At 31.7% G+C, this 12,301-nt stretch overlaps 1 protein-coding gene across 2 annotated transcripts; it reads left to right on the plus strand.

Annotated features, from left to right (window-relative positions):
* Nucleotides 1-8,749: 8,749 nt before the first annotated feature.
* On the plus strand, nt 8,750-10,860 carry LOC146897173 (uncharacterized). 2 transcript variants are annotated; one of them, XM_085737299.1, is made up of 4 exons: nt 8,750-8,857; nt 8,959-9,056; nt 9,219-10,239; nt 10,554-10,860. In XM_085737299.1, exons 2-3 carry the CDS (start codon nt 8,961-8,963, stop codon nt 10,206-10,208), a joined length of 1,086 nt encoding a protein of 361 aa, XP_085593425.1. In that variant the 5' UTR covers nt 8,750-8,857; nt 8,959-8,960; the 3' UTR covers nt 10,209-10,239; nt 10,554-10,860. The 2 variants fall into 2 exon arrangements, with proteins under 2 accessions (XP_085593425.1, XP_085593426.1); XM_085737300.1 differs by lacking the exon at nt 8,750-8,857 and having other exon boundaries at nt 8,890-9,056.
* Nucleotides 10,861-12,301: the final 1,441 nt, after the last annotated feature.

A 12,301-nucleotide genomic window follows, 5' to 3' on the forward strand; every position in this document is an offset into this window, starting at 1 on the left:
GAAACGCACCAGAATTATTTCCCTTAAAAACAAAATATAACTTTAATGTTTAATATTATGTATATAAATAATTTATAAAAAAAATGTATATAAAGAAGATGAGATGACATGAATCTTTTTTAATTTTACTAATTCTTTGGTTTAAACTTGAGTTTGAATATGTCACAATGTTAAACCTCTTGGAGAGATTCGAGAGATCTCAAAAAATTCATTTTAATCACACAAAAGACTCGAGAGATTAATCAATTGTGTGCGAAAAATCTTTGGTTTACACCCTAAAGATGTATGTGCATGCACTCTACAATATCACTTTTTTAAAAATATATTAATTGATAAATTTCCTCTTGTTCTACTATTTTTGTCTTAACAAAAAAAATATAAGTGCAAGTATTCATGAATGGTAAAAGTATTTTTAGAAGATAAATTAACATTAACTAATTCTTAAGCAGTTCTTTATGTGTATTTTTGTAATGTATCTGCTTGTTTTTTTAGACATCGTTCGTCTATTTTCTATCTATGTATTTACCCATATTTTTTTTGTGTGGAAATATATGTGTACCTCTATATAAAAGGAATAAGAAACTTAATGTAATTTTTGTTTCCTTTCCGTTTAACTTTTGTTTAAAATACTTAGTTTACAATTTTATCATTATTTACCTAATTAAATATAACATAATGTAATATAACATAATCTTAAATTAATCTTAAAATATATAAATTAAATATAACACTACTTCAATTCTAAAACACAAATATAGTAGTAATTAGAATAAAAACTATAGGGAAATGTTAACCATCCCGGGCACTAGGTAAGGAATTACAAAAAGAAATGTTTTCTCAAAAATTGTGTATTTTACTTTTTAAAACTTGAAAAAGTGTTGCTTTTAATGTTGACTTTGTTTTTTCTTTCCATTTTTAATTGTTTAACTAGTGTTCCGGAGACACGGGTTAACATGACCCAAAACTATATAATTGAATTTCACCCAAAGTTAAAGTTTAATTCTCAATTTGATGGAGACCAACTATGAGTGCCGTTTGCACACTAGTTTCTTATAAGAAAGATATTGGATGGATGAAACATCAATTTATGTATGTATACAAGACTAATCTTTAAATTTCCTTTATATGTGTCTATATATATATATATATATATATATATATATATATATATATATATATATCTTCTTCTTTAAATTCATGTTTGATCATAATTAAATAGTCAATTTTTTTTTGAGAGCATAACTAAATAGTCAATTGTTAAGCATTGGTTATAGTTGAGTCATTTGTACTATCATCAACATGAGAAAATCTTTGATAGACACAATCACAAATCAATATTAATTAGACACATTTACATTACATTTTAAAAATTCATTTAGTCACATATTAGCATTTTTTTTTTCTTGAGAGAACATCAATTAGCATTATTAAAAAACATTGGTTTTGTTTATGTGCCTAAATATATTTATTTGGATCATCGTGAGCTTAGCTCTGTTCATAATACATGCAAGTTCCGGAGTTTAAACCTCCGAAAAAAATAAAAAAATATTCGGGTTTGTGCCCAAAAAAGTATATCTCCATCAACATAACTGGATTTTCAATTTGTCTCTTGTAATATTTCTTAACAAAAAGATCTTCTTGTAGTTTTGTCTTATGAGTTGATTTTTTTTAGGTTGATCTAGAACTTTGAGATTGTTGGCTGTGCTGTGCTGTGCAGCCTGCGATAATTGACGGTGTGGGTCAAATGCTTGCATTAAATTAAATTAAATAAAACTGACTTAGATGACATGGGAGATTTTGTTTTTGTTTTTGTTTTTTAATGAATGGGAGGTTTTGTTTGGGGTGGGTTATTTATGCTAGCTATTACAATTTTTATAATTGGTGGGGGACCATGTTTTCTTGTTTTAGATCTATCTTCTCCACACCCATTGGCTGTCACTGCACATTATTTATGCCTGCAATGTTTTGGGAACGTTAAATAATAATCCCTTCTTACAACATTTTTTTTATAATCTGCACAAGTTTAAGAGGAACTATAAAACAAATAATGTTTTGGGAACGTTAAATAATAATCCCTTCTTACAACATTTTTTTTATAATCTGCACAAGTTTAAGAGGAACTATAAAACAAATAATGTTTTGGGAACGTTAAATAATAATCCCTTCTTACAACATTTTTTTTATAATCTGCACAAGTTTAAGAGGAACTATAAAACAAATAAAAGACAATAATAATTTTAATAAATTAATTTTATTATGCTTAATTAATTTTCTTTACTATAACTACCAAGTGAAAAGTAAGTTTTATGAGTAATGAACATAATATTAAGAAGGGAATACTGTTAAAAGTAAATTTTATAAATGTGACAATTTTTACATGATAGATGAGAATGTTAATTAATCGAGTTTAAATATCTCTTGCTTGGTTGAAGGAGAGTCGAGCTTTGAAATGAAAAGATTATTTAACATCGGGATGAACATGGCGTGACTATTATCGGGAAAAGGAAGACTATGGTTGAAAAATTCGTGAAATTGGAGGGTTTTGGTGAAGAGGTGTATCTCTGAAGTAGGTTAGGGTTAGGGTGGGAGGGTGTGGGTTGTTCTGTCTTTGCAAGGGGATTTTTTTTTTTTTTTTGTTCTCCTTGTTGTCCCCTTGAGCCCTTTAGTGGTTCGTAATCCTTCTCTGCTTGAGTGCTTCAAAGCATTGTTATCAAAAACGCGACTTAAGTCCTAAAATCCTGGTTTTTGCGACTTTGCGTAGCTTCAACGACTCAAATCCATAGCAAAGTCCCAAAAACAGGCAAAATCCTATCAAAATCGCACAAAATCGTGAAATTTGTTCAAAATCGCAGGATTTTGATGGATTTTGAAGGATTTTGTTCATTTTTTGATAAGGGTCATTTTTTTTACCCGGTTCGTAAATTGACCCGATTTGAGTCCATGACCCGGTTCTATAAATACCCAAAAGGCCAAAAATTTTCATTCTTTCACTTCCTCAATTGTTACATGGGATTATTTAGCATTATTAGGTTATTTAGCATTATTATGACTACTAAAAAATATTTGCATCTAGGCTTTGAGTCATTTATGTATATGTATTTTGTGAACTTTGAACTTTAGTCATTTATGACTATATGTAATTTATAACATATATTTAACATTATTTTTGTTTTGGTAGAATCCTCGATTTTGATTGCGATTTTACGAGTCCCGACTTTGCTATCCTATATCGATTCTACAAAAGTCCTTGAGTAAAATCCTTCGATTTTGATTGCGATTTTACGAGTCCCGATTTTGCTACTCCCTTTCGACTTGAAGTAAAGTCCCGATTTTGATAACCTTGCTTCAAAGTTGAGACTTGGGAGGGTTTTGACAGGTTTGGGTTTCTTTTAGCGTGGGCGTAGTATCTCTTATACTAACTCTCATCATGTGGGTATAATACTTCATGTACTTTTATCCTTGTACAATAGTGAAGGAATGCTTTCATTCAATTTGGTTGGTTTGTGTGTGGTCAATTTAAAAGCATCGGGATCATGTGGTTTTCGGTCAGTAAAATCGCTAAAATGATCCTCTTTTTGACATGGTTAAGCTATTGGTATGGTTGTGTATCAAAATTCAAACTAAAAGTTTATTATACGGTTACTATTAGTGGAACATTCAACCACTTAACTCTTTAGGTGTAGCTTTGCCGTGATATTAATTTTGAATGGCCAACACACTAGTTACCAAATCTGTACCAGCTAGAATTAATGGACTAAAAACTGTAGCAAGAAACGAAGAAACCTATAAAAGGAAGTTTTTGGTGGCATTAAAAAATTACAAGATTTTTCATTTCAATTCGATATGTTAAGCTAGAATTGTTTAATATGAACCCTTTGAGTTTTGAGCATGGGATAGAAGAACAACAATGCACATCATTGAGCGTAAGAAGATATTAATCACGAAGAGATAGTCTTAAGATATTTGCAGATTAGAAGAAACTAATTTTACGAGATAAACTACAATAATATCAACATTGTTACATTCATACAATTGTTTATATCACCATTATGAATTCTGATTTGGTATTTGAATGGAATGCGCAAAAATACCGGTCATTTCATTTTTGCATCAATATTTCCTTTCCGACATGAGAAAGAGACCAGACACTCTTAAGATTAACATTTTTTTTCTTTCAAATTCGATCCTTTAAATAAGAGAAGATGCCCTTTCTATTACGCCCCCCCTATAGATGGTAAACCTAAGTATTTATCGCCGCCACTAATTGGACCCCAAGAGATGAGGTGATGGATGAAATGCTGACTTGATCGGTGAGTTCACGCTCAAAGTCAAAGTTATGGCAGATTTTCCCAAGTTAATAGCTTTGCCTAAGGCATGTTCTTAGCTAGTAGTAAGGATGCCTTTGAGGTATTGAGTTTCGAAAGCTCTAGCTTTATAAAAAAAGTAATCTATAGTCGGCAAACAAAAGGTGGCTGATAGACGGAGTAGTATGACAAATATGTGTTCCATGAAGCTTGCTTCGTAGCTCGTGAGTTTTAATAATAGAAGGCAAACCTTCATCACAAATAATATATGGAGAGTGGGAGAGCACTCACCCACATCCATGTCACTTGTATTGATGGTATAAATGGACTCTACTCACTATATTATATGATGTTTAGTCGCTTAATGTATTTATTGTTTTTTTGTTGCTTTTGAGTTTTATTAATATAGTTAGTTTATTTTTTGAGTTTTAATTTGTAGTGTAAATTTAATTTTATAGTAAAGTATCATGGTTATATCGTATCTTGAATTTTAAATTTTTTTCGTATCGGCATATAGGTGCCATATCATATCCGTGTCGTATCATGTATTTAGGCTTTATAGATGCTGGTGGTTCATCTTTGGTTTCTAAGCATCGAGTCCGAGACTACCTTAGTATACAACATAGTTTAAATCTCTCTACCTATTTAAATGATTCAAATAGTAGTAGTTAATAGAAAGTCTTCAGACTCAATTGGAACAAATATTGAATTAAAAACTATACATATTGTTTGATTTTTTTGTTTTTGTTGTTGAAACGACGCTTCAAATTGTGATGATGTGGATAAGTAACAAGTAATTAATGAGGTAAAGCAAAAATTATCGTTCCATGTACTATAAACATTTGTGCAAAAAATATATATATATTTAAGCCAGACAAACATTTATAATATAAATTACAAGACCTAGTTATTTCATAACGTCATTTTGTATCGTGTAAAAAAAATTCGAACAAAAGTTGCTAAAATAATCTATCTTTTCTCATTAACTTAGTTGACTAGGGTATATACATTACTTGGGCCGGTTAAGACAAGTAACTATAGTAAGTATTGGACACGTGGCACGGTTTTTCGTGCAACTTCCTTATATCGAAGCAGGTTTAGATATGAAATTGTAGTGTATTCTTGTGTTTGTGGTGGTGCAACTCATAATTATACTATTCGTTGCGCCGAGAAACTAAACGGTTGTCATGCTAGTTATTTCCCTTCGTAACTGGTTTTGTGTTTCCACACTCTCGTTATTCGTGTAGTACTTTGGAATCACAACGGGTGTGGTTTGGATTGTGCCTTCGGTCATCATCTCGGTTCATGCACAACAACTCAAGACTCAAGCATCAAAAACAAATCATGATTGTGCTCAAGATTCTCCTCGAATGGAAGGCTGAAGAAGCCAAAGCCAATAGTGAAGATGATGCAAAGGTTGATAGCGAACACGAGGTACAACACAACTAGAGGCAACGACGATCGAAAAATTCCTGGTTTTGATTTTGTTTCTAGTCTTATTTTCATTTCTCTTTTTGTAAAATTACAATTTCTAGATGATAGGTGTGGTTAATGATAATTTGCTTGTTTATTTTTCTTATTATCTCTGGTTAACAAATAACTGACATAATATAAGTTTTGTCATACTTCACTTTCAAATGAAAAATAAATGAAAAGTGTTCTGGACCGTTCAGAAGACCAATTCCAGGTTGACACGTGGCCCAAACCTACAGCGCTTTAAGGCCTCTCTGCTGAAGGAACATGTCAACTTTGGTGCACCGCATAGCATCCAAGCACGCCCTGTGCGAGGATCACCTTACACGTGTCCTCTAACCGTTCTTAATCACACGCCGCAAAATCCGACGACGGTTATTCTCAACGCGCCTATATAAGGGTGACATTGCTTCACCCTCAAGGTATGATTCACTCTTCACAACACTTTCTATGCACTCTTTCTCAATTGCATTAATGACTTGAGCGTTGGAGTGCTAATGTGCCTGCAGGCACCTTTCGTTCTACAACGAAGACTCTTCACCACTGTTGCCTCTCATCCATCCTCACCGGACAGATCAAAAAGAAAAGAGGTAGAATAGTGAAATGAAAATGGAATAAAAAAAAAAACTTTCTAAATGGTAGAAGGGAAATCATAAAATTTGCATAGCTAATTCGATTCGATATTGTCATGCATAAAAAAAATTTGTAATAAAAAATATGCAACATTTTAATAAGTTTATATCTTATGAGGAAATAAAAATATACTATTTTTTATCATACACTAAATCACAAATTATAATAATCTTGTAATATATCATAACTTTATTGAACATACAATTTTAATGAAAAAATTATGCACACAACTAAATAGTACATCAACACAAATGATTTTCTATTTATGGAAGAATTTGTAGGATTATAAAACTAAAAAAATTAAAATGTCAGTAAAATCATGTGTGGCTATTTTCTCTCCATTTATTTTTTCATACTATTTTCTAATTTAATTCTTATTTTAAAATTTTAATTTCCAATGTTTTATTTAATTAACAAAAAGTGGGAAATAAAGTTATGGAGGGTGGGTAGTTATAGGATTATAATAATAAATTATTTTTTAATTTAATTAATAAAATGAGAGCTCTGAAGAAAAAAGTTATGGTAGATCGTGTATGATTATAACAATAGTGTTGTGGACGCTGGTAGCTATATGATTATAAATATAATTTATTAGTTTTAATTTAATTAATAATATGAGAGTATGGGAGAGAAAAGTTATTGTAAAACTTGTTGAATGCCAATATAGTTGGGATGGTTTGCCTTCTTTAGCACCTCTTAACTTTTTTTTGTTTAAAAAATGTTACATTTGAATAATCTCATTGAAATTAATGTATAGATAACAAAAATAATAAGGATAAAAAAAGGAGTTTCATATAGATATCAAAGACTTGTTCAAAAAGATTGTATCAAAGATATTAAAATCAAAAGGAATATGGAAAAATGAAAATGAAATCCTCAAGAGGAAAAAGATGGACTGAGATTGTACCAAACATTGCAAAATGAAAACCAAATAATGTTTCTCTTTATTTTTTTGGCAGATTATAAGAGAAAGTAATAACATGAGATAAAAATGAATAAAGAAGTTGTTGAACTTTCCCATCAAATATTGTGTGCATGCATAAAAAGTGTTTTTCTTTGAAAATAAATCAAAAAAATAAGAATCAACAAACAACAACTCTAATATAAGAAAGAGGGAATGGTGAGACGATACATGAAGAGAGAAGAAAATAACAACCAAAGAAAGAGAAATGTACTGAGAAAGGAGGAAAGTAAATGTGTTGTAACAGTTGCATATATTAGGTGTGGTTTGAAGAGTTTATTGGTTATGAATTTACTCATGTATACCATGTATTTATGAGTGATGCTGCTTGTGGACAATTTGGTCATGAGAAAGGTGGATTAATGAGATAATAGGTGATTTTTTTTTTTATGTATTGTATGTGTGAGTGACATGAGTTAGTGGGGATATATAAGTTATTTTTTTCTATTTTTAATTTAAATTTCTATTTTTTTAATTTAATGATTAATGAATAGAATTAGAATTTTGGGGGGAAATTTTTAGGGATAACTTCTTTTCCAAGTTACCAGTAACTAAAATAATGAATAGAGAAAGATCTCCAAACAAGCTACACAAAAATTGAAGGATATGCTAATCCCTCGTAGTAGATAGAAGTGAAACAATGCTTCATCAAATCCTAATCGATCCTTGTAAGAAGAGAATGGTTCCTGAATATCTTCCTTTGGTGCAATATCCTTCACAACATGAGCCTTCAAATCTAAACTCTTCACACCAAAGGGTCAACATAAAAGTTACTTGCATAACTTTATAAACAATTATAGCAGTAACATAATCGATAGTATCTTTATTCAGTTGGTTCTTTGTTCTCTTGATGTTGTGCTAACCACTACATGTTTTCCTCTAAATACATTGAATGAAAAAGCAACATATATATGAGTGGGAATGAGGCCTGTAAATGCAAAAACTTAACTAAGATTATTTTTTGAATTTTAATGTCAATTTTTTTTATAACAATATAATTTTAAAATTAAATTTATATACTTTGTTTTCGACAAAAAATTTATGTTGTTAAAAAAAAGGTGAATAAGGTAACCAAAAAAAAAAGTGAATAAGTGACGGATCCAGCTTCTCTCTCATGATTTTACCGCATGAAGTAATCAAATTATACAATCCAAAAATAGTTAAGAAATTTTGCACATTAATAACACTAAAAATAATACGGGTCTTCAGCTAGTTTCCGCCAAAAATGGAGTGTAACTAACTGAGTATCTTGTTTAATATGCATAATAATACGGGTCTTCAGCTAGTTTCCGCCAAAAATGGAGTGTAACTAACTGATTATCTTGTTTAATATGCATATAAACATTAGCACCTGAATTTTGCTTTGAACCCTTACCATATTCTTCTCTTCTTTCTTTTTTCAGGGAAGTGCAAGAATCTCATACTGCATTTGTATTTTATTTTGCAAGACGCCGTCTAGCCACATTCGAACAACCAAAAGTCCGTTGTAAGATATTCGCAGATTAGAGTATAATTTTACGAAAAAACTACAATAATATCAACATTTTTATATTCAATATGATAGTTAAATTTATAAAATTATTGCAGAAATGGAAGGAGGTCCCTTCGAGCACACTTTAGATAATGAGACTAAAATTTTTCGTAGATATATTCCGAAGAGTTATGAAGAACAATGTAGAAGATATGTAAGTCCGGTTCTAAGATGCAATAATCATTTGTTAAAGTTCCTTTTGTTTGAATCTATTTGTTTCATTTGTTATCAACCCTGGTTTTACCATTTATGAATAAATGGGAAAAAATATTTAGTAGTGTGTCATCTATAGTTCAACTTTATGATATTGTTGCAGGGGCCAGAGAAAAGAAATAATGAAGATACGAAAAAGGACAAGAATAATCACTTTGGTAATCTCAGAACCGCTGATCAGGGTGCTCCAGCGATTGATCCATTGAGTCCCTATTATGTCCATCCAAGTGATGGTCCAACCTCAATTTCAATTACTCCTGTGCTTACCGGATCCAATTACCATAGTTGGGCTCGGTCTATGCGTAGGGCTTTAGGTGGAAAAATGAAATATGATTTCGTTGATGGTTCTATTCCGGTTCCTACCGATCAGTTCGATCCAGCATTTCGTGCTTGGACACGTTGCAATATGCTTGTGCATTCTTGGATCATGAATTCTGTCACTGAATCGATTGGTCAATCCATTGTATTTATTGAAAATGCGATAGATGTTTGGAATGATTTAAAAGAACGCTTTTCTCTAGGTGATTTGGTTCGTGTATCAGAATTGCAACAAGAAATTTATGCTCTCAAACAAGAGCATCGAACTGTAACTGAATTTTTTTCTGATCTTAAAATTTTGTGGGAAGAACTAGAATTGTATATGCCAATACCTACATGTACCTGTCATGTTCGTTGCTCTTGTGAAGCTATGCGTACTGCTAGATCTAATCATAATTTACTCTATGTGATTCGTTTTTTGACTGGTCTTAATGAAGAATTCAGCGTTGTTAAGTCACAAATTCTGCAATTAGATCCTTTACCTAGCTTGAATAAAATTTTCTCAATGGTTATTCAGCATGAGCGTCAAATTGTTCCTCCTGTTTCAGTTAATGATAACTCTAAAGTCCTTGTTAATGATGACTCTAAAGTCCTTGTTATTCAGTATGGAGTTCCACCTCATTTGCAGAAGAAAAGTTCAAACTATGCAGCTCATAATGTTAATGCAGAAAATTCTGCGCCTCCAGCCCTTACACACGAGCAGTATAATACTCTTGTGTCTCTACTTCAGGCTTTTAGCATTGGTAAACAATCTACTGCAGATGCTTCTAATTAGGCGAGATCATCCCAAGCAGTTGATCACAATGGTAATATTTCTATTTTTTATTCTTGTGTTAATAACTTACTCTTGGTTCTTGGATCATCGATTGAGGAGCTAGTGATCATATTTGTGGTTCATAACATTGGTTTCATTGTTTCCATGATATTAGTCTTATTTATATTAGATTACCTAATGGTAATTTTGCCGTTGCAAAACAAATTGGCACACAATTTATTTTTCTCAAAGTTTCACAAATGTTCTTTATGTTCCTAATTTTCTCTAATTCTAGTTTCAGTTTCCAAAATCTGTTCCGCTTTACCTTGTCTTGTTAATTTCACCAATTCACAATGTCTTATTCAGGATCCTCAGTCATTGAAGACGATTGGTTCTGCTGAACTCATCGGAGGATTGTATCACTTGGTTCTGCTAGATAAGATTCTGAATGTATCGGCTGTCCCTTGCAACTATGTTGTCATCGTACTAGAAAATGCATTATGGCATTTTAGACTAGGTCACCTCTCTAGTTCTAGAATGACTTTACTACATTCTGATTTTCCTTTTATTGTTATAGATCAAAAAGGAGTTTGTGATGTATGCCATTTGGCAAAACATGAAAAATTACCTTATCAAAGGAGTTTTAATAAAGCCTTGAAACCTTTTGATCTAATTCACTTTGATATATGGGGTCCTCTTGCTATTAAACATGTTCACGGTTTTTCTTATTTTCTCACTGTTGTTGATGACTTCAGTAGATATACTTGGGTTACTCTTATGAGATCTAAGGCTGAAGTTAGTCATAAAAAATGAATTTCTTTCAGCTAATTGAAACACAATATATCACCCTTGTTAAAGCCATAAAAAATGATAATGGCCCAGAATTTCTGATGCCTTCTTTCTATTCTTCCAAAGTCTAATCAGGTGTTTCATGTACTAAGCCTAATCAGGTTTGTAAACTTCTTAAAAGTCTCCATGGTCTTAAACAAGCAAGCATGAAATGGCATGAAAAATGACATCTTTGTTAGGGAAGGAACGATATCAACAATCTACATCGGATTATTCACTTTTCACACTGAAAAATGGTCATGAATTTACTGCCTTGTTGGTTTATGTCGATGATGTGATCTTAGCAAGAACTTCTCTCGATGAATTTAAAAGGATCAAACATATTCTTGATTGTAATTTCAAGATAAAGGACTTAGGAATTCTTAAATATTTCGTTGGCCTTGAAGTGGCTCATTCGAAAATTAGGATCACTATTTCACAGAGGAAATATTGTTTGGATTTATTGAATGATTCAGGTTTGTTGGGATCCAAACCAGCTGGTAGCCCTATTGATCCTTCCATTAAATTACATCATGATGAATCGGCAAGCCTTATGATGATATTGCTGCATATAGGAGATTAATTTGTAGGTTGTTATATTTGAATACTACTTGATCAGATATCACATTTGCAACTCAACAACTAAGTCAATTTCTTCATACTCCAACCGTGACACATTATAATGCTGCTTGTAGAGTTGTGAGGTATTTGTAGCATAATCCTGGAAGAGGCCTTTTATTTCCCAGAAATCATGAGGTGCAGATTTTGGGGTATTCAGATTTTGACTGGGCTGGTTGCATTGATTCTAGAAAATCAATTTCATAATTTTTTTTTATTGGTTCTTCCTTGATATCTTGGTGTGCCAAGAAACAAAAAAAACGTATCTAGGTCTTCTTCTGAAGCTGAGTACATAGTCTTTCTACTGCAACATGTGAATTACAATAGTTGATTCACTTGTTCAAAGATTTACATGTCATCTCCACACGACAACCTGTGCTACATTGTGATAGCCAAAGCGCTCTTCATATTGCTTCCAATCCTGTGTTTCATGAGAGAAGAAAGCACCTTAAAATAGATTGTCATCTAGTAAGGGAGAAGGTTCAAGATGGCACTCTTAGACTTTTACCAATTTCATCACAGGAGCAGTTAGCAAATTTTCTCACCAACGCTTTGGCTTCTCCAAAATTCAACTCATTTATATCCATGCTTGGCATGATAGACATCTATAATGCTTCACCTTAAGGGAGGATACTGAGATAATAAATGATAGGCACGTCTTTATTGGA

The sequence above is a fragment of the Medicago sativa genome, chromosome 8 (assembly GCF_051527215.1).
Source record: "Medicago sativa cultivar Bolivia chromosome 8, Bolivia_mono, whole genome shotgun sequence".
Lineage (NCBI taxonomy): Eukaryota > Viridiplantae > Streptophyta > Magnoliopsida > Fabales > Fabaceae > Medicago > Medicago sativa.

Bases quoted from the DNA above. Each gene is read 5' to 3' on its own strand.
- LOC146897173 (XM_085737299.1), top strand. From the start codon at position 8,961: ATGGAAGGAGGTCCCTTCGAGCACACTTTAGATAATGAGACTAAAATT. The intron at 9,057-9,218 runs GTAAGTCCGGTT...ATATTGTTGCAG, and splicing joins AAGAACAATGTAGAAGATAT to GGGCCAGAGAAAAGAAATAA.